The sequence below is a fragment of the Zonotrichia leucophrys genome, chromosome 8, assembly GCF_028769735.1.
Source record: "Zonotrichia leucophrys gambelii isolate GWCS_2022_RI chromosome 8, RI_Zleu_2.0, whole genome shotgun sequence".
Taxonomy (NCBI): Eukaryota; Metazoa; Chordata; class Aves; order Passeriformes; family Passerellidae; genus Zonotrichia; species Zonotrichia leucophrys.
Window position 1 is genome coordinate 21,195,796 of NC_088178.1, and position 23,841 is coordinate 21,219,636.

The 23,841-nt window shown below is 39.0% G+C and overlaps 1 protein-coding gene across 1 annotated transcript in view; it reads right to left on the minus strand.

The window, feature by feature from the left end:
- Positions 1–23,841, minus strand: part of EIF2B3 (eukaryotic translation initiation factor 2B subunit gamma) — a 94,307-nt gene that overhangs the window by 57,200 nt on the left and 13,266 nt on the right. The window contains exons 3-4 of the mRNA XM_064720166.1: positions 18,479–18,638; positions 14,186–14,297 (exon numbers count right to left, since the gene is read on the minus strand). Coding sequence (XP_064576236.1) covers positions 14,186–14,297; positions 18,479–18,638 — 272 coding nt within the window. The remainder of the gene's footprint in view (positions 1–14,185; positions 14,298–18,478; positions 18,639–23,841) is intronic.

Genomic DNA, 23,841 nt, shown 5'->3' on the forward strand with positions numbered 1-23,841 from the left:
AAACTTGCATTTTTTTTAACAAGTAATTACAGTGGTTACAACCACACTGGATTAGTTTCTGGTTAGACCAGATTACTCATGATTTAAAATTTTCAGACTTGTTAATAGCTATAACAGAAGTTGCTGCTTCTTATTACTACAAGAAACTGAACCTACAACTAAAACACTTTCAGGAAGATGCTAAAGTTGGAGCTCTATAGCATTGAGCCCAGAGGAACAAAAACATACTGCACTAAAGACAGAGCTGGATTTCCAAGAATCTCTCTCACTTTTCACCCCCATTAGTAGCACCTGAATAAAAGTTTAAGGTTGAACTGGAAGAATTTTATTCCTTTGGAATAGTGATCATACAGCAATTAGAATACTGCAGAAGAAAATCCAGGTGGATTCAATGCAATGAGAAGATACTTTGAGCAAATTTCCTTCCTTCTCTGGAACAGATATTGCTGACTGAGAAACTTCACATACATTAGAGTGAAGCTTCTCACTTCAGCACATGCTAAGGTGGGAGCTGCCTTTATAAACAGAAGGCAAAAAACCTCCAAACAAACAACCCTCCAAAAAAAAAAAAAAACCCAAAATACATTCTTGAAAGAAAAGTTGTCAGGACAGCTAATCTGTGTACTTTCACAATTCCAGTATTAATTTTTGAAATTTTTAGCTGCAGTTTTGAAGACCAGTTTTTGGCTAGAATTACCACATATTTTATTACTATCACATCCAGCACATTAGATGGCTGGAGACAGAGTGGCTTCAGCAATTAACTACATAAGAGAAACATCAATCCAGACTTCAGTGGTGCCTCACAGTGAAAGCAGTGGCAGAGAACCATTTTCAGCACAGATCACAAGTTGGTATTGAAAAGCAAGTGAAAAGACAGCAACTGAATCCTCTGTTGTTTATACCACCTGGGGCAGTGAGTTTAAACCTCACAGCCTAGAAGCAATAAACTGGCCATGGCAAGTACCAGAGCTCAGCTGTTCCATCATTTGCTCTCAGAAGAGCTCTCTGCAGAAAAACCAGAGCAGCAACAAATCCAGTCCCTGTCCTTTGCAAGGCTAAACTCATGGTATGACAATTACCTCATCTTGAAACATTTAGCCTAACAGAAAGAAATGGGTAGTGGATGACCTGAAGATTATCATTTACAATTTTACATCAACCTCAGATACTATTAAAACAAAACAACTTTTATTCCCTTCTTGCTTGGAAAAGACTGGGACCATTCTGTCTGTGGTTGTAGACTGTTTCAGTATTATCCAACTGCATAAACGAAACTAGTGTCAAAATTAAGTTTTAAATGGCTTGAGGTTTATAGGAATTAAAGAAGGAAAAATTAAATTTGAAACTCTGCTTGTTTACTAGCACTAATTAAATATGCCAGATTTCTGGGCAAGCTTCCTAGCCTGTGGCTACTACGTTACTGGCTTGTAAAACAGTCAACAAGTGCATGAGTACAAAGCACAAATACAATAACAGATTTCGTGTACAGTCCTGCCCTTAGTTTATAAAGAAAAAAATGTATTAGAACCAATCTGTAACTATAAAGCCCTGTGCTAACCCTCTAGACTGTGCTAGTAACATTAAAAAGGCCCAAGTCTACAATGGCTGCTTTTGCAGAGACAGTTAAAATAAGTAAACACAGAGAGAGGTAAGAAGCGATAAGTACAACAAAAATTAACGAAGCCTTAAAAGACCATGAAGAAGCCAAATTTTTACTTCTAAAAATTCCATGCTTCTGGGCTCTGCTCTCAAAATAATTTGCTATTAAAAATAAAAGGGAGTTTTACCACTTCAACAGAAGAGGTGGGTCTGATTCTTCACACCACAGAAACTGCACTCTTCACAAATAGATTTTATTATTATATTGGACTTCACTAGAAAATAGCTTTATTCTGGAAAGCTGGAATTGCACATTTAATGGGAGAATGGACCAGATCTTCAAGTGTACAGTCCTTCACATTCTGTACTTTTAAGACAGGTAATACCTTTGTGTTCTACATTTTAAAGGAACCAGCACAATGAGCTCATAGTCTATGAGGAAACTACGACAACCAAGAAACAACAAACTGAAGCCCATCTCAGAAAAAAAAGGAGTCTCTGGGGACAGAACAAAATGCAGTGGTAGTTGTATCATCCCTAGGTAGGTAGAGAAGGAAGGAGGGACAGTAAGAGCCCATCAGCTAAACTGTTCTTTGCACACCCATCTTTCAGAAAAAGCTCCCAATTTACTTTCTGTGCCTGAAGCAGCTGTTTCTACAAAAGCAGCAAACAACTCTTAATAAAAAAAACACTTGTGGGCAATTTGCTGCCTTGACAGCTTTAACGTGAAAAGCTTTCACAGCAACTCAAATTAATGGGTGTTCCCACTGTACAGTAGTCCTGCTCAGCTTTAAGGAAACCAGGAATTATGCTTCAATAAAAATTCAGCCACGCAAATATTCTGCTGTAAAAAGAGGCATAAACATATAAGTCTTCAACTTCCAGAATCACGTACACGAGGCAAAGGGAAATTATATAAAAATAACCAGGCTTTTGTTTACATCTCTGATTTAGAAAAGCAATTCCAGAAACTAAATTGCTTCCACAGAGGCATTGATTTAATTAGTCTGCATAGCATGCTTTATTTGTGTTCAGACCTCTGACGTACATTGATAAAAAAAGAAAAAAAATACACAGTGGACACACACAAAATAATTGCCTAAACTTTTCTATGCCAGATGCAAGTAGGAATTCTCAAACACACTTTCATGGACTCTTCTCTACATGCAAATGATCCTTTTTTAATATACACAAACTATGCATGTTTTCAATTAAAAACATGACTGGATTGATTGGATCATATATTTTTGCAAACCAGCCAAAAATCAAACACAAACTGAAGCCATGAAGGAATTTCTGGAAGTACAAACCATTCTACAGTTCTACTTCTGGCAAGGAGAAACACCTCTCATTTTCAAACAATACTAGAACTGACATCAGTGCACAAAAATATGCTGTCATTCAGCAATGAAATAACTACATTAATGAGCAGTATTCAGAAGCCTAAAAACCCCTAAGTGGTCAAAATCTTAGCTTAGCAAATGATAGCCCACTATGATCAAGTAAACAGCAGAACACTGGCTTCTTGCTTTTTGGTAACTCCTAATCTCAATTTTGGGTCTTACTATTCAACAGGATGACAATGGTCATCAGAGATGTGAACAATGAATTCTCTTCAGGACACAAGCAGTGGCAGGGAGGGTGACAATTTTGTTTAAAGTAATAGACAGGACTACTAAGAATGGGCTCTCACACACCCTTTTTTCCCCCACTGCATTTTGATCCCCATGAGTACAGATATTGCTTATCCTTCCTCACTATAGATTTAAAAGCCAAAACATCCCAGAATTTTGAGAATGAACATTCAGCTATGTATGTAAGTAAGACATTATTCACTTTTAGAGACAACATCCAAGTTCAAGTCAGTGTCTACCTTGAATGAATACTTCTGAATTTCATCAATTTTTCTGCTCTTTATAACCTCATCTAATTTTCCCTATGCATGCAGCACACAGCAATCAGGGATCAACAATTCTGACACAGAGAAGTCAGATCAGCCTTTGCAAAGACACAGCCACAACACCTTTCCCTGGTGTACACTGCAGTTCTCTTCAACTCTCCTGTGTGCACAGCATCCAGCCGGTGTGGCCTCACATCACCTTCCCAAAACCCCTGCTCATTTCAAGGTTTTGGATGAACAATATGGTTCAGCTTTCACCTCTTCACCATACAATAACTTTTCAGGCACTGCCCAATGATAAAAACATTCACAGGTCAGTGTATCTAGACCTTAGGAAACAGCCATATCCTAAGATACCATATCCTAAGACTCTGGATATTTCCACTGAGACATGCATTAACACTCATGGCCAATTTTTTATTGCCATTGGAAGGGCAGTGAAATCAGCAGTAGATATGCAGACATATGGCAGGTAGCAGACTGAAGCCTTCCAGAAGTCTTGACTGGAACTTGTGAGTCACTTCCACTGTGAACACAACATGTTTCCATGTACGAAAATTAAGAAGGCAAAGCACAGATATCAAAGTAAAATGAACTTCTAAATTATTGTGCTGCAGTTTGCAATGATCTTTGACTCATACTCAGTACCAGCCACTTTTCTCATACTGACAAGTTCATAACCTTTCATCCACTGCTTCCAAGATGGTGAATCAATCAGCTAGAACTTGAAACACTGCAATGAAGGAGCAGGTAAAGTGACAGATTTCATTGCAGCAGGCTACTGAACTACAAGGTTATTTCAGCTCTGGAGTCTGGCATTTCTGCTGTTTGTGGCATTCTTGATTTACAGGTACATTATAACTTTGTTTATGCACACAACCTTAATGAAGCCACTGTTCAGTAGGGCAGTATCACTTTGTTTTATTACCATAACCTGTCATTCAGAAAGCATTCACTCTTTATGGATAAAACCGACAAGAGAAGAAGTAGATCATACACAGCTGCCCAAATCAACTGGGAAGGTGTTTTACAACAGATTGCTTGCAAAAATATCTGTCACGTTTTTAAAATGTTTAGGAGAAATGAAAGCAGTTAGTCTTCCAGACTTTCATATGTGATAGGGGTATGGTCACCCCTATCACATATGAGGGCCTGGGATCTACATAATACCCCTAGCATTGTAACATTTTTTTCTAACAACTATCAAGGAATACAAAAAAATGCTAAAGTCTGTTTTTTTTCTTTCCAGTATGCTTCCTTCATATAGCAACGTAAATCAGAGAACGAATAGAATCCTGTGTTCCAAAGCTACACTACAATGGGAGTACATCTAAAACAAACACATGCAAAGGCCATATTCCTTAAATCTGAAATATATTCTATTTTCTCAAAGGGTAAGATATAGAAACACATACCAGCAAGCACCAATTTGTCTCACTGATCTATCCCCTCAATAGCCAGAGGCTACTTTTAAGTACGCTGACTTAACACAGGAATCTGAATTGTATAAATCAATGTCTCAATTAACATTTTGTTTAGGAAGAGTTACAGAAGAAAAACAGAATGTAATCGTTTGCTAGCATAGTGGCTCCAGAGGTCTGGGACTGTGTGCAGGAAGAATGGAGCTGAATGTGGGAAGGGTCCATTATTCTTTCAATAGTGTCTGGTGCTGCAAAAAGTATGCACTTGCATACTTTCCTACTGGAAAAGCTTAAGTCTTCAGTAGCTCCTTGGTCTGGGAAAATGGCAGGCACCCAAATGCTAACCCAGGGATCTAGGAACAAGATCTACCTGAAGAACAATATTTTTCAAGTGGCCTTAGAAGTGAAAAATGGCCATAAAAAGAAGTCTTATTTCCCAAGGGATTTTATTCCTTCTGTCTGGCTGCTGTTTGTCAGGTGCCCTTCCCCACACACATCCTCAGCACATTCTAAAGCAAGAATGGAGTGAGGGCCTCTCTAAAAATAATCACACTTGCTGAAAGACCAGCCCTGCATAAATATCTCTAACAACAGTACAAACAGAAATCAGACTTCTTGCCCAATACTTTAGTTGAAATTTATGGCACCACTGGCCATGATTCTGTTATTACTATTCTACCTGGCTAAGGCTCAAAGTCACAGAAGTGGGAATTTCAGAGGTATTTTCAGAAATGATGTAGCTCATCTGGGGGGAAAAAAAAAACAACCAAAAAACTTACTTAGTTCTACAAAATGCTGTACCAATGCATCAGTGAACAAAGCTATATATTACACATGTATGTATACATATATGAACACACATACACCATAAAGGTGGGACAGAGAAGTTAAGGACACACACACAGCCGCTGAAATTATATTTAATGCGACACCTTGGGAATAATAAAGCAAAGGGGGGGAAATAAAATCAAAGGGAATACTAGAAGACAGTCTCTGGTGCTCTTGCAAATTTCACCAGCTGCTGGATGATTTATATGCAAAAAACCTAGAAGTTGAGCTTTAACTTAAATTTCCCTGCTTTCTTACTGGTTTGCTTCCAACCCTAGGAGTTTAATTAAAGTCCATCAGCCAAATTTTTCTGAAGGACGTAAGTTATTCCTTTTTAAAATCTTCCTGTACTAACTAACCCAGATTTTTTAAACTTTTGAGTTTTCACCAACCTGATTATGAATACATACACACTTATTTTTAAGAAGGTTAAAGAATTTCAAGATGATCAACCCAAGAAATACCAACAGCTGCTGCTGGCCAATATGCAGGTATGCAGGTACATGCAACTTATACTAAAATGAGTAATGGGGCAAGATACAGCATTCTGTATTGTCAGTTCACATGTCAATATCTAACAGCTACCTCCTCTTCATTCTTAACAGAGTACACAGTATTTGGTGACTGGGGAAAGAGAATGCTACAAGAAATCACCAGGAAAAGTGGATAAGCAGTTTTACTGCTTGTAAAAGGAATCTCTCTCTCATCTTCTCTAGCTTTCTCTAGGGAAATGGTGCAATAAATTTGATGAAGAAAGGATGGATTTAAAGCCAGAGAAAATTAGGATTTCTCAAAGCAGAAACATGCTGCCCTTAGGAATAGATCTCCGCTATTTACTTGATCTACTGGAAGAACTCCTGGGGAGCATGTCTTAGCAAGAGAAAGGAAAGTTTGCTATGCTCTTCATTTCCTGTGTAATTCCAGAAACTGCCAGCACAATGCTGTTTGGGGAGAACCACACTACAGCTATTCAACCGGGAATTCGGCATTGTATTCTGAATGAATGGAAACTTTCTCAAAGATATATATTTGCTGCAACTAAAGTAGAATGCAAACCCAGTAAGGATGTGAGCCCCTATACACCTTCAATCAGCTAATTGCAAATTGTGACTCTTTCCATTATGACTTTCGCAATTCTTCGCAGCGCGAAACATCACAGTAAATCACCCGGGTTAGAGTTCACAGGAGCCATGAACTAAGTGCAATAAATCAGCACTAAAAATATTATGCAACTGCAGTTCAGCTGATACCAAGTGTAGCTAATTTAATGGAGAGGCTATTATTTTTATATGTCCTTGCAAGTTAGTGATTTGGGTCTCAGTGACCAGGATAGAGGAAAGGCTCTCTGAAATCTGGATTTCTTGGAATAAACTAGATTAATGGTTCCCTGCAAAAATCCCAGGGGTATTTCCCTCCTGCCACTGCAAAAACCTTCTGCTAAGTACAAAATTTAAAGGACTGAAAATGCATCAGTAACACAGAACAGTAAGAGAACCACAAACTTTGGCTGGGTTCATGAGCCAGAACCTCATCCCCAAGCAGAATCAGACCTTTTAACTGAAGAGGAACAGTCACATGCCTCATTTCACCCTTACTTTGCTTTAAACTAGGCTGTTTCCTCCCCCGCCATATTCCACATTGGCTGATAAATTCCCCAACGGCGGGTGTTAACTAACTCTGCATTCCAGTCCGCTCTGCGTCATGGAGTTCCACATCCCCCTGATGAGGAACACATGGCGGACATGTGCTAGGGGAGAGCCTGACAGCGCTCGCACAAGCAGGGAGAACTCCTCTGACCTTTGGCTTTTTCCTCTCTGTACCATCCAACTGCACAATGAGAACTCTGTGCCCCTCTGTCACCTACTGGTCACTCCAGGATCACGGACACAGCTGAAACCCTGACATTCCAACAGGCAGCTACACTGAATACACGTTGTGGCTGAAAATCTACGTTGAAAGCAAGCAATTGATTGTTCTGTGTCTCTGCCCTACACAAACCATCCAGAGGAATTTTTTACCACACAGGTTACATCTGGATCAACTGGGCTTGACATTAAGTATGTCACAAAAAGAACTATGGTTATGCTTCCTCATCAACTCTGTGAAATAAGGTAACTCACAGCCTTGCTAAAAAGTAAACAGTGGCAACTGTACTAAAGCATTAAGATGTCTTTCTAAAATGAACAGACCATTTATCATCTTTTTAGGACCTGAGCCTGGCTTAGAGTAACAATGAGCTTCAACTTCAGTGCTGTCCAGACTGAATGACTCATGCAGAGTACTGCATTTACCAAGTCACATGGACTCGAGGGTGTCCAAGCAATACAGTCATCCCATCCTCCTTCGAAACCTCTGAAAAGTAAAACCCAATCTCAGGCTAAGTGCTGGTCTGAGACCGCAGCAGACAGACAGACAGACAAATGACTAATGGCAATCCATGCAACATACATTTACTGCCGATTAGAAACCAAATGCTGAGCCTCAAGCTCTCTGCTTTTAGTCTTATGTGTGCTAGAACACTGGCCAGAATCCTGCAGTAAAATGAAAGCCATTGACAATAAGCCTTTCTATAACTACATTCAACAGAAGCTCCTGCTCATATTCCAGATTCTGAGATTCATGACCACTCACCTGTACAAGCTGTCAAGACACAGCATGACCTTTCTTTTATAAATAGGACCTGGATATGCTGCACCTTCCTTTCAACCCCCCACCAATGTATGAATAAAATAACATGGCAGCAGCAAAACAATAAAATCCAATGGAAGCAACAGTATTAAAATCAGTAACAGCACTATGTTCTTTAAAATATAAAGTCAATGTTTCATTAACTGCTTTCATACTATGTTCACATTTATTGTACAAGTGTAACATATAAAAGCATCAAATTCAAGAGTTTTCATGATACTTGGCTACACTCATTTTAGAAACAGTAAATAATTTTTTTAATACTTCATTCCTGAAATTAAAGGCTACACTCATCCCCAAGAAATTTACAGAAAAAACAGATGAAGTTGACTGAAGTTTAAATGCATAATAAAAAGGGCAAATTTTCTGAGAAAATGAATGCCTTCTAGCTACAGCAGCTACTCTTAGTGAGCTGAGAAACCAAACAGGCATGCAAATCCTACTCACAGCATCCTGAGAACATCTACTCCATGCTCATGTCTCAAACAACAACAACTCTTGTGTCAGTATATTTTTCTGAAGTGCTCAGCAAAAACCTCTTTTCTAAAGAAATATGATTGAACATTTTTAAAATGTGATTATAGTTTGAGAAGTTAGTGTGTAAAAGTCACACCCTTTTATTCAATAGACTTAGTCCCCTGGTTTTGATTCAGTCACATCCATTTGCTTTACTGGCTAAAATAACTTTTTACAGCTTTCTAAATTCCTATTAGTACTGTGAAACCAATTCAATTCTGGGAAGGGGAACCAGATTCTTTTCTGGCTTATGCATCTGTAAAAGGATTATTACCTAAATCACCACATACAATTTCTATTTTTTGATAGAGGAGCCAGAAAGAATGTTACTTATTTTCTGGATGATAGTCGGAAAATTTTATTTTTATTTGTGAGAAGACCAGACCTGGACTAATTGAAAGAGCAGATTTGGATCAACAGAGAAGACATCACTCTATAGAGGTCATATTTAGAGAAAAGAAGTTATATCCAACAACTTTCTATGGTATTTCTCAAAATACCACTTGAATGCAAAGGAAACTTAGTCAGAAAACTTTACTAATAGTGAAAACTCCTGATTTTTCAAAGACCACCACCAAAGCTAGGATGTGTATTCCTTCTGTAGGCAGCTAAGACCAGCAAAGAGTTTTTGCTCCCTGGTCTGTCCTGAACTGCTCCTCAGGATTTTCCTACTGAGTTGCATTACTGGATCCCCCTCCTCCCTGCCAGTGGGGGCACTGCTTGTGGGAACATCTGCCAAATGCACAAAGAAAACAGAACCGAGTTACCAAAGTCCTGCTATTTAATCTATCAGAAGTCATGAAGTATTTTTGACACACGTGGCTTATGGAGTTCTCAACTGTACGTCCAGCTGGGCATAAGCTCAGGGTGTTGGCTCCCTTCACCAGCACAGCTGGATCTGCTACAGGACATCTGCCCATGATTCAGTTTAGGATGCTTCATAGTGTAGAGCATCTGCCTATACCAGTGTCATTCTCAGCTTTTCTAACGGAAATATATTTTAAAAGAGAAAAAGAACCACCATAGGAGCAGCAGAGTATTTCAGAGATGCCAATTTCCCAAGAACAACAGTTTTAAAGAGCAGAAACATTAAGGAAGTTGCAGCATGCTTATATATGATTCACTTATTTAAAACCAATTATCAGCAGGGAAAAAAAAAAAAAAGAGAAAAAGGATGACATCCCAAGGCAGCAGAAAGGAAATCAAGTGTATCAAAGCTGTTTCTGAGCTCCCTTTACCTACCTACTTGGCAATGCTGACTTTCGAAATTATACTACACCATTCATTTTTACTTTCATGATGCAAGGAGAAAAGGAAGAAAAAACTCCCCAATCTTACCCCCTCTTTTTACTAAATTACCTTAAAAACAGATCTGCATTGTTACTTCAAGGTTACTAATGTTAGTACTGTATATATTTATAGATGAGGTATTCCTTTCTGTCTGAAGCACATGAGGTAATAAGTAGCTGGAATTGTCATGGTGATTTATTAACATATTCTCTAGGAGAAGCCCTGCACCTGCATCTGTGCAGACAGAACACCCACGAAGGCTGAACTCACCCCTACACAGCCCACAAGATCTTAAAAGGAAATGCTCCAAATTTAGACCTGCTCCAACAGGTGTCTTTTACTGTTTCACTTTGCATGACCATAAATATCAGAGGTGGAGCAAAAAGCTCCCTGTCCATTGTAATCGTGCTTTGAAAACAAATACCTTTGCCCCCTCCCAGAGCAGAGGCAGCAGCTATGGAATTCTCATCATTTCCTCACTCCTTCATCCTGTCAAGACCCAAGTCAGAGAGATGTCACCGGCAAAACCAGGCTCCAGGGATGAGCACATAACTTTATTTTTTTCTCTTCAAAGGGCCCTAAGCTGGCTCTGAAACATCCCCAAACTGTATTTCTTTCATTCTAATATCTCATCTTGCAGCTATTTGCCAAAGTGAATGACATGCACAGGCTGTTCATGGCTTTTTATAAGCTCTCATTACCCAAACAGGGAACCATTTCCTTGAAAATGCTTTCCCCAGCAGCATTAGTCTCTCTAGGCACCACCAATAAATTTGTCTTTTGGCTCAGCCTCTTGCACTCCAAAACGTGCCTGAATAGATGTATTTGATATTGTTTTCCACTTGTTTACTGAGGGAGGATGCTACCTGTGGGACTTGTCATCAGGGTGATTAACAGCACAGGGAAAATAAAAGATAATTTTACCGGCCAAGTTGAAAGCTTTGCCAGACTTGCTCTGGCAAGCAAAGAGCCAAATCCAGACTCCTTTCTGTGGTGTAACAAGGAGATGCAATCCCAAACCCAAAATGGCTATCCATGACTTACAAAACCACAACACAAATCAAAATAACTAATCTGGAAAAGAAATCCTAACCAAACTGAGAAAGAGAATAACAGGTTACACCATGAGCTTAGAAATTCCACTAAAATGTTTCATTCTGTAACACTTCCACTACAAAACACCGGGTCAAGAGCAAATAAATATTTAATACTCAAAAGGTACTCAGGAGAAGGTGTGTTTTCCCCTCTCCCTCCTCACCAGCTGCCCTTTTATGGCAGGAAAGTGAAGAGCATGAAATCCAATGATAGGAAGAAGGCAAAGGTCAGGAAAAAGGTTTTTCTTCAAGGATTTAAATTAGCCTTCTACAGTTTTGTGTGTTTTGTCAACACAACTTCCCTCCTGTGAGGAGGGGAAGCCAAAGGGCCTTTGAACCATTTCTGTATGGGGTCTAGATTTTTACCAGTAACAAGATTCCTAGCTTTAAAGAAAAGCTCATCTTCCCTCTTCCCATTCCTTTCACCACTCCCTCCCTGTCCCTCCTTCCACTCCCCTCCTTAAAAAGAGACAGGAAAAAGAAAATAGACAAAGGATCTGAAGAACAAAACAAGCACTGGAGGAGTTCTAGAGTTCATGTAACGAGACCACTATAGCCCTTCAAAGGGACCATTAAAAGCAAAACAAACAAAAGCAACACCCTCAAGATGTCTATTGTATTTTACAGAGGAACAAATGAGTGTACTGGAAATTCTCCCACCATCTTGCCACAAAGTCTGTTGTTTCATCAAAACAAAGTCCAGAGATCAAGAAACAGCCAACATGGCAGCTGAAAGTCAGTCACATCAAATGATCCATGAAAAAAATGAGAGAGGGCTTACTTTTTTTTGCTTTTTTTTTCTCTTTCTTTAGTATGATGAATTAAAAAAGACTTCAAAGACTGTTTCAAGAGTTGCTTTTGTTTCTCACATGAGAAAATCAGGGGTTGAGCAGGTCTAGACAACTCAGTGGTTAAAACATCATTAGCTGCCAACACTTTGTCTTCCTAGAGCTCCCACAGTTGCTGTTACCCTGGATTTGCCTGAAATGAAATTACTTGATTTCCATATATATTTTGCTTCCCTCAGAGCTTCCCAAAGATGGCAGCTGCAGGACAGAGAACACACAAACATCCACAGTTGGTGGTTTCAGCTGTCAGAGGCTCATCCACATGGGTACTGACCCAATACTTCTGCTTGATACTTCAAAGCATTATTTTTATTCATTTTTCATTATTTGTAACACTTAGCAGATCTCTTTTTGTTCTTCTACACTATCCTAGCATCTTAGGGCTTTACTTGGAGGGTGGTAACACTTTACACTTGCTTTCATAGCTGTGCATGTAAGAACTACAGGGAGACAGACAGATTTTTATCCCATCTGTACATCATCAACACTCCATTCACCAAATCCCAAACAGTAATGCTTAAGATCTGCTGAAGACAATATAACTGAACAGGTGCTACTGAGGGCAAAGTTTAGCCTGCAGGATAAAGCCTGATAAATTTAGCTATAGGAATGAGAATCCTCTGGTTAAATGAACCTGTAAAATCAGGGGTCAACTAAGATCACATATGTTACAGCAATTTCTAAATCATTATACCACAGCCACCCTCTAGTGCCAGGAGGAAGCCATAAAGACAAGCTTGTCACTAACAGTAGATAAAATATTCCTCCCCTAGCCCAAAATAGATCTATTAGTCTTCATGTGCACAAACCCACAGAATGCATCAGTGATGAATTTCCTACTCCATACAAATCAGCTGCTGTGTATGTTCAGAAGGCTTGCCTGGAGCTTGGTCCCTGCCATGCCCAAGATAAGCCCAGGAGAGCGCCAGTGGAAACATGCTGGGACAGACTCCTTCCATTACAACAGTTAACAGAACCCACTCTTGATCACCTTCCTTCTAGGATAATCCTTAAACTCAGGCAGAGGAGGTGTCATCTTTCCATGGGCACAGAGCATCTCCCTCACATCTGGTAGCGGGATGTTCAAGGAAAGATTACACTGAGCTGTGGCCTACAGCACACACCAGAGGCATTTTCACAGCAGAGATTTATCTGAGAGCAGGCCCCAGATGTCTGCATCCTTGACTTAAAAGGTCCACATGGATGAATTCCCAGATCTCAAATGGCTGTTCCACAGGTGTCTCATCTCACAGAGGTGAAAGTCTGACTGTCAGCCTGGGACGAACTACAAAGGTTGGCCTCTCAAGGAGCCAACACAGCTCTGCACAGAACACGTCAGACAACGTGTGCCTGAGAAAACTAAAATCACTGTACTGGAGAGCATAAAGAACAAGTCATCTTTCCTTCTCCTACTAATGGATATGAATTACACAGTGCAGAAAGCTCAGCTTGTCTGGCATATTTGATATATTTATCCAAGTCCCCTGTGAAGTTTAATGGTGGCTATAAGCATGGTTTCTGTAATGAATCTTTTGGGGCCGAGAAAGACAGCTGAGATTTTGTGCCTTAAATGCGTAAGAGGGTCATGAAATCCTGAGAGCCTCTCATGGACACTTTGCAAATCCACTTGGGACTCAACCAATGAGACTAGCATTTCATTTATGGAATAGGACCTATTCATTTATAGGCCTAACACTTCACAGTCTCTGAATCTAAACTGTATCTGACCTATTGCAATATAGGTTTCATTTCAAAAAGAGTTACTTTTTCATGCATTTTTTTTCTTTCCCTGGAATTTTTCCTAATAAAGGTATAAGACAAGCCTATCAGTTGGTTCCAATGATGTAACAAATAATAAAATACTGCTCCCAGAATATTGCAAAAGTGGCTTTTCCTCTTCCCTTCTCATCCTACTTAGTCTTTAACCATCTCTCCTACTACACAATTATTTTATCTCATCCCAAATTCAGTTTCTATTACAAGAACCCATGAGCTTACTTCTGAAGGATGGATCTTTTAATGACAAGTTCTTCATCCAAGTCAGCTTCATTAGCCATGAAGAGCAATCTTTTTCCTGTGTCATCCACTCCAATGAAGTCGCGCTGCTCCACTGAAGTAGAAAATCAAACACAATCATTACGTAACCCCATTTTAATGCAGGCTGGAAAGACAAATGGCACCACCCACCACCCCTAAAATATGAAATATGACTATCCCAGCAAATCCATGAATTTAATAAATACTGTTGATAACTTTTTCAACTTCTTGTCAGTTGGGATAGCTGATATATATCATGACATTCAAAACATTGGCCCTGAAAGGTTTGTGCATCCTTTTTATGAAGATGCAAACTACAGGTCCTGACATGCAAACTCAATTTTGAGCTGTGCTCTCCTTTCCTTTTTTTTTTAAATAAGACCCCCTGCTACCTGAATTAAACCAACAACAAATTCAAGGCAAGCAGTGAGTTCTTCAAATCCAACTGCTTCTTCTTATAATGTCTCTCCACATTAGAATTAAGGGGTCTGGAGAGGATTATGATTTCAGTTGAGACATAAGCATTAAGATATACTAAAATCAACTATCCAGAGGTACAAGAGTGCTGTTTCAAATCCCACTGGCATCACTTAGGAAGGAAAAAATAAATGGAAGAGCAGACACATAACTAGCTCACAAAATCCCTGCAAGAAGTATGAGAAAAGTGTTAAAGTGACAGTAACTTAACAAAATCATTTAAAGTATAAAAATGACACGCAGGATGTGTTTTGCTTCCTCACAATAGATAAATAAGGACTTGACACTGTAATGCAATATATTAATTATCTTACAAATTAGATCCCCATCAATTTTAAGGGTTTTAATGATATAAAGAAATTATGACATCATAAGAGAATGTTAAGTACTTAAGTGACAAAAAGAAATAAATTTCAGTCATATTTTTTAAAATGCTTTCTAATCAATCATAATTAACTGAGTCAAGAAAAAGACACCTCTGTTAAAGACTCAGTATCCCCACTCTTTCAATTAAATGGAGAGGATTTCACAGGATGCAGCCTTCAAGACCACCAAGAGGTCTTCTGGCAAACACAGAGAATACCAGTGATGAGACGCTTGCTGCTTTCAAGACAAGAAAAATAAGCAGGAAAGAGTCACCATCCCCATCTTTTCTGCCTTTCTTTATACAAAGAAAAGTTCAGACACTATTTTCCACTCAATCCCTTGCAGGTCATCTTTAAGCACACAGCTCCATTCTGGGTATCTGAATTCCTCTGAATTCCAAACACTCTCTGTTTATTTGGGTTACTACCACTGACTAGCATTTTCATGTGTTTTTTTTTAATTGCCATTGCTCTTACTGCTCAGTTAAAAAAGCCAATGAGATTATTATTGTCACTATATAATCCCCTAAATATAAAACCCAATGAACTAGACCCTGTAATTTGCAGCTGAGTCAAACATTGCAGGAAACCATCAGGATGAATTTATAGCACTTAACACACTGCAATTCATGCTAATTTAAGAACTGTTCTTTATATCACAGTTCTTGAATGTTCAATAATACCCCAAAAGCAACAACTTTGTATCAGATTCCATGACATATGCGAAATAAAATCCTGTTGATACTTCTCAAAACACGAATTGCTTTGTAGGAACAGTGAAAAAATAAATCTAGTGGCTTGTCATGGGATCAATTTTCTAATACAAACACTTGAACAGTAAAGTCCAAGTACATGAAAACTTGTATGTGTCACAATTTAGAGAAGGAGATAATAGTGCCACCTACTATGGAAAACTGCCTAACATACTCCACGTTAATACCTTGTCTTTGGGTGCTTACAAGTTTCACCAAGTTTTAAGTGTCTGGGATGAAATTTCCAATGCCAAGTGCTTGCTCAAGAGGAACATTTGAAAAACTTCAGCAAAAACCATTCAGCTGGTTCTAAGGCTAAGGAGTAAAAAGAGTTTAGCATAAGCAGAAATGGTTTGGTGTCCCTTCCCTTGAAAAGCTCTAACTAATTCTTGGAAAACTGCAGCTTTACATGCTTTATTCTCCTCTTGCCTTCTATTTTTGCTGCTAATGCTTCTGGATATTTAATTCTTAAGGACAGATTGTTCCAATTTCTGAAATAGCAGGTGCTACTTAAGGTTTTCTGTACCATCAGGAGGTAAAGGCAAAGCACACAGGCTACGAGACTCCACAGCGATGCTGCAATGACTGTTCCAGGAGAAAGAGTTTAATTTGTCTTTTTGTAAGCTGTTTTTTACAAGGAAATAAAAGTCATAAACTCACAGGGGTGAGGTAAAAGAAAAAAACATTTAAAAATGAGGATTCTACAAGACAGACTGGAAGGGACAAAAAGCAGCTCCTGAAAACTATTGGAAACTGTGACTGCCTGTTAAAGGACACTAGACAGGACAGGAATCAGAAGAGAACAGGTGACTGTAGGTGGATAAATGAACCAGATGAAGACTTGAAGTCAGAAACAGGACAGAAGATGGAACTGGCAGTTCCATCCATCCTCAGTGAAAGAAAAGAGTAATAGATGACAAAAAAAGCCAGGCTCTCAACAAGGATCCTTGAGGAAGGAAACTAAGGAAAGAGAACAGGAATGGAGGCTGGTGGCAGCAAGAAGCCAGCACAGGCAAAGGAAGATAGATGAGCAAAGAATGTTCACAGCAATAGGGTAGCTTTAGTCAAGCAGGAATGAAAGCCAGGAGGGTCTGGTACTCCCTAAAACACACTTCCCTCCCAGAACCTGGAGAAGAAGCTAAGATTCCTCTCTTGGCCCTCCCCTGCTTTTAACAAATGACTGAAACAGGCCAGGTAGAGTTCATGTCTTGTCGGAGGCAGTTCACAGGAAACATGTCACTACTGCTGTCCATGGCAGCTCAAGTGGTGCTTTGCATGGGAGATCTGAGCCTACAGAAAAACACCAGGGGTGACAGAACACTTGTACATAATGGAATTTTAGTCTTTTCAAGTTTGGTCTTTTACAGACCTGAAAAAACACACACAAATTTCAACAAGTCATGTAGGAAGAGTTATGCTGCAAAGTTAAGCACGCTAACATAAAAAACAAGCAAAATAAGAATGCATGTACAATCTGATGTGTTTATATTTGAAAAGGGCCCTCAGATAATCTTGTTTATCCTCACAGACCTCCTCACCCCCACCCTGTGTGCTCAGAGCTCACATGCTGGGAAGCTCTATGATGTTTAACCACAGACCCACTAGTTTACAACTCCTGAATGCTCAACTCTCCGCTGTAGCAGTGCTCTTAACAATGTTTTATGTGCCATTAGCACTTAGATTGCCTTTTCAAAAACAGGGGAGTTAGATCTGTTTGAGAGTCCAAGTACTAAATGCTTTCAGCCCTACTAACCTTACACGTTGCTCCAGAAAAATCTTCATGCAGAGCCTAAGAAGTTTTCTTTAAAAAATGTATTTCCTCTGCTTTCAGACAACTGTTGGCTTGCATTTCACTCCTCTCTCAAACAGACTGAAGCTGCATTTTCTTACTTGTATTCCAGTAATGCCTCTGAGCTTTAATCAAGGACGAGGTCCCATTAAGCTGCCAATAGTCAAGGCTCAGCATTTTAACAGATATCATTAACAGAAAATGAGAGGTATGGTGTGGGAACAACTGTGTGGTATTTAGTACTTTTAGCATATAAGTAAAATGGGTATAATAGCCCTGCTCTGCCTTACAGCAGTGTTGTGAGAACAGACACATTAAAGATTACAAGGCACTAACTAAGATATTATGGTAAAATGGACAAGATAAGCATCTAATCAGCTCCTTGAAATCAGTGGGAGTTTTGTCTAGCAAAAGGCTCCTGGGATGTGATTTCAGAAGAGTAAATCACTACATACTATGAGAGGGGAGAATTTCTGGAAGTGCTTGTTACCCACCTAGTGCCGGTCCCTACAGTCAGTGTAAAATTCCCAGCTATAATCTGGCTGATGCTTAGTGCTCTTGAAAAACCTAACGGTTTTAATGCTTATATGTAACAAAAATTCAGGGCTTCATCCAAAACTCACTGAAGTCACCTGGAGCTTTTCCCTTAACTCTTGTGAGCTTTGGATCACAGCCTGCAAGATTACACGAGTCTAATACTTAATTCTGAGCTGGAAAAAACCAAGTCACACCCTCACCAGGGAATCTGAGGAAAAATAGGGTATCTGTGTCTTTTTTATTTCTTTTGCTCTGGGACTGATAACTAAACATATCATACATACCAGTGGTTTCTCTGTAATTTATTAATAAATATGTTTTCCTTCCTACATACCTGGCTTTTTTTTCCCTTTCTGTCCTGGTACCCCTTCTGTTGGTTCATGAGCTTTCTTCATTAACATGGAGAGAGAGGCATCATGCGTTCGAAAGAGATCCACAACTTTGTATAAATCAACATCTGTGATCAGATCGCAGCTCAACACCAAGACATCAGTCTGTCAAAGAAGAAAAAAAAAAAAAACCATCAAACCTTTCAGAGATACAAATTACCACATATGGACTAGCATTTGAACACCCAAAACCAAATACACACTTTAACCTTTTTCTTATTTTTTTAATTTACCACTGCCAAAACCAGTTCCTGGTTTTTACCAGTGTGCTTTTCCCGAGTCCTGCTGTTACTGTTGTTTGGTTAATGCTTATCCAGATCTGCACCATATACAATATGTGACCATCTGAATTGTCTTCATCTGCTCCTAAGGACACAGAAGCCATGGCTTTCAAAACTAGCAAGAAATTCTACAATTATTTCAACAGCTACTTTTAGTTATATAATGAGGTAGAAAAAAAATCTTTCTAAAGAACTCTTTTTAGCTGACTTTGCATCTGGCAACAAAGTGCTGGAAAAGATATTTAAACTATGTTATTTTATTGGGGGACAAAAAAAAACAAAGACTATCTAGGATGTGATTTACTCAGTAATTGCACTGCGATGGTGGGCTCAGTTGAGAAACACATTTCCTAAAACCAGCAATACTCCATATTATAAGGAAAAAAACCAAAAAAGGATGTTAGGTCCTATTTAATAGGAGGCTTGTACTTTATTTTGATCTCAAAGGATTCCAAAATCCCTTATGCAGTTTTTAAGAGAACTGCTGCACAAGTCACAGGAACATTGTCACATATTGAGCGAGACACAGCAGCTTCATTAACAGCAGACACTATCAATATAATCCACCCAAAAACTCTTATTTAGAAAAAATTTTCTGTATTTCATGTAGGTTCTGAGATAAGCTGCCAAAAACCTATGAGTTCAGCAATTAACTTAATTTAAACTAATCCTAACATAATATTTGTGCAGCATGGCTGACACAAAAGTAGCAAATTTCCACTTTTTGTTAACGACCAACCTTCTAATGGCCTCTCCAGAAGACAGTGTTTCTTTTCTGATAGTTACCATTTTCACTTTCTCTGCTGCCATTTTCCATGCTAAGCCTCCCTGCAGTGTGACATGGCTGCCTAAATTTTATCTTTTTAAAATACAATATTTAATGAGAAAGGCATTAGACAATACTTAGAAAAAACCTGAGTTAATCCATGGAGGATCGATCAGTAATTCTACTCTTACTTTTGAAAACTATCTTGGTTTAAAGCAAATTGTTTCAGGATTGACCTCTCATTCCAGAAAAGTTTATTAAAAAAAAGCTTGCTTTTTTATCTAACATGAGGAGATTCCACATTGTAATTGAGATTAGCTGAGGTCTGGTATTTACATTATTTGACAGGTTCTCCTATAACTGCTAGGCAGTTTCATGTGTTTACCAATAAGGTGTTGGAATTCATCATGTCACAAACTGTTGGAGATGCTGATTTGGCATGCTGTGCAAAAGGTCAAGCTCTTCCATTTTCATGTGATTTGTCCCGACTTTACTGAGAAACACCTGGCTGCTTTACAGGAAGGAACAATCTGCAAGTTGAGAATTTTACACATTCAAAACCTGACTTGCATCACTTCTTTTAACATATTTTCAAAACGTGTATTTTATATTACAGTTTTGCCCAAGGAAAGTGTTTTAATTAGCACTTCTCTAAAAAAACCCAACATGCACACATTGGAAAAAGCCCCAACAACCCAAACCACTAAAGCGAGTTGCCCAGCACTCTGGAGCAGCCCTGCTCCAACATTCCAGAGTGCACAAAGAAAATAAGAAAAAAATTCAGCTTGGTGTGGAAGCAAATCTCCCGCTTCACAACTGTAAACTGTGAAGAAACACATATTAAATATCCTGGAAAATCCTGCAAAATTTTCAGATATTCTGTTTTTACAAGAGCACGAATGAATAACAACGTTTACAGAAAAGACCAAAAGGTATTCCAGACCCATATAAATAGACCTGTACTTTTCAAACTCATTTTTAAAGAAAGAAGAGATTGCCAGCTTCAAATCTAGCTGCATTTGCTCCAATGGTGAAAATAAGAAATAATCAAATGGGAGAGACTGACACCCCAATAGTCTTATACTAAGGAACGACTATCCGGACTTGTAAAACAAACCTTGTAATTATTTCACATTTTACTAAATGCTTTAATCTGTCACTAATGCAAAAACCCAACAAGCATTTCATAGTTCTGACCAGGCTCCTGGGTTTTTTCTCCTCCCTATAGGACAAGCTTTTTGCAAAAACTGAATGCAAGACCCCTGAGGAGCATACGGGAACAGAACCACCAAATGTCTGGTTGCCATCTGTTCTACCCATTTACTCTCCCAATATGTAAATAAACGTCAGTGAGCGCAGGGACCAGTGAAACACACAGTTGCTCTGTAAAGCCCACATTTCTGCCTCTCCTCCTGATGAGCAGAGCAGTGGCCTCAGAAGCACGCTGAGAATACACCATGAAAGGCTCTTTTGGGACTTGACAGCTTCCCCTTTGAAACACCACCCCCCTCATAAATAAAGCCCTCACTGTCTAATGGATGCACTTTTTTTTCCAGTGTACAACTCCTGAACGAATAAACTAATGGCTGAATGAAAAAATAAACTATCCTAGAACCTTAGCAGAAGTGTGTGTTTTTCTTTACGTTTTCGAGGTGGGTGTATAAGAAAGAAAATAAATGGTAGAACTTGTGGGTTTTTTACATATATACACACCAAATAAATGCAGTGCACCGTTCCCAATGAGCCACTGATACAAAGAAGAGAAGTACATACTTAGTACATGCACTCACGCGCTAACAAGGGGTATGTGAACATACTTGACTTCATGAATTATGCAAACGCCTAATGCACGCACATCTCTTAATGAAATACATGTAACAATGATTACATCAACCCCAAACTATTATACAGACGATAAGAATCAACACAAACTGATTAAAAAAACCCCAGCAAGCACACACCTCAAGCAGAACAACTGCAAAGGGAAAAAATGCACTCACAAACGCACTCTCCACGTGCATTACAACCACAGGCAGGGCAAGGCAAAGGTCTTAAATCAAGAAGGGCCATCTAATGGCTGGAGCAGGAGACAAATACTTGGAATACCTGGTATCTTCCTGCTCTGCCAAACTTGACACACTTTGTGTGCCATTTTGTTTCTACTACTTTTATGACAGAGAACAGGTTTCATCATAGACCAGGGCTCTGCCACAGCAGCTGCTATACAGAGCAGGTGAAAAGGCCACCAAGCATAGGAGAGCAGCAAATGATTTTGGGTGGAGGAACACAGGAAAACACTGCATTGCTACTCTCAGGGACAGCAGCCCTGCCCTCCTGGTAGCACAGCTCATGTTTTTGTGAGCATCACAAGAGCCACAGCAAACACAAGGAGAATAAAATGCTCCTTGGAAATGTTAACTTGGGCCTTAGCAATCCCTTTTAACCTCAGATTTGCAATTTATTCACTCAAATGAAAAACTGAGACTAAGCTACTGACCAGTGGAGAAAATTGGGATTCTGCAGATATCATTCCACCTATGATCCAAGTTTCAAGAAGATCCTTCTGCATCCCTACTGACTTAATGAATTATTGTAGCTCTGGCCTTGGAGTCCAACCATCCCTGAATACAGAGTATTCAGTTAAGTCAAGTATGAAAACATGGCACTAAGGTCCCCACTTCTCCATTCTACCTTTCTAATACTGGCTAACAGCACGTCACCATCAAATGTTATAAACTGTGAAATGGTCATATATGAAATAAGTTCAATACTTGATCCAGATAAATAAAACAGGGTAACATAAAACATGTAGAGATTTATACAAAACAGAGAAAACAGTAAAGAAAAAACACTGAAAACCAGTATGTCAACAACTATATTAAACCCAGCACAATATGGAAAACATACACAAAAACAAGGCCAAAAAGCAGATTGTTTTAAGAACTCGGATCAAGACAGCCGATTTAAAAATAGAAAACATGTTTTCAATGGAACTAATTCATACCACAGATCAAAAGATGGATGCAATTATATGGTGTAATATACCAGCATAAATAAAAAGCCTTGGACTTTCTCACACCCTGCATACAAAGGCAATGCTAAAAACCCTTTTATATTCAGCAATTATTGCTGGAGCCCTTATGATCAAACAGGAGATGTCAAGGTTACCACAGATAGCTGGCAGCAAATTATGAATTTTTAGTGGTATTTACTATGCTTTTCTATCAAGTATAGACAAGGGCAGGACCTCACAGCCTAAACTGCTGATGGCCTCAAAAACAGCAGACTAGAAAATGAGAAAACATGTGTTGCAAGGAAACTGTAATATGAACAAAATCAGCCTCAAGAGAAAGAGGAAAACAAATGTCAGATTGCATTATAAACAGAAAAGAAGCAAAACATCTACAAGCAGTAGAACCAGCTTCTTAACAGAACTGAAAACAGACAAAACACTGAAGCTAAATGTTAAAAGTTTCTAATTGCAAAGTATTACAGCTGAGACTTTGACAGGAAAAGAAAGAAAATCAAGAGATTAGATATACTCAACCTAAGTTAATACATGCACAAACAGAGAACTTTGCATCACTTCCTGCGGTGTCACCAAACAACAGGGGAGAGAGAGAGGAACAAGTTATAATTACTGCTGGAATTAGGACTGAGTTTTATACACAATAGCCTGGAACTTCACCCACATGTTGCATTAACAGTGGGGTTTGTGTGTAATGCTTTTTATTATTCTAAAGAGTGGAAAGGGAAAAAACAGTTTGGCTGTGGGCAAGCATTTTGATTGCTTGTTAGCATTCTCCAGGCAAAGTCAAAGATACCTCCCAGCAATTGCATTACTCACCACTCTTCAGATCAGAAACTTACATCCAAGGCTTTAAATAATCCCTTTTTATCTCAGTCTCCATTAAGAGACCTCCAATTTCCACACCTGTGACCTCTTTGAAGCTCTATGGCTGTTGCTGCAACTGGAGCAGGGAACCTCATTTATTTTTTGATGTCTGTAAGATCTTGTTAGCTACCAACTGAACTGGCCGCCTTTGGCTGGGAATTCCCACTCTCCTTTTGTAATGTCCTTGATGGAGAGATTCAGAGGGAAATCATGATTTAGTACTTTGCTAGCAGACACAAAGCATTTACCTACTCTGCTGTCACCCTGCAGCAGGAAGTTTGCTGTAGACCAGCACCTTCTAAACTATTCTGAGGATAGAGGACAGTGGAGGCACAGAATGTCTCTTAATCTGAAATCCAGAAGCAA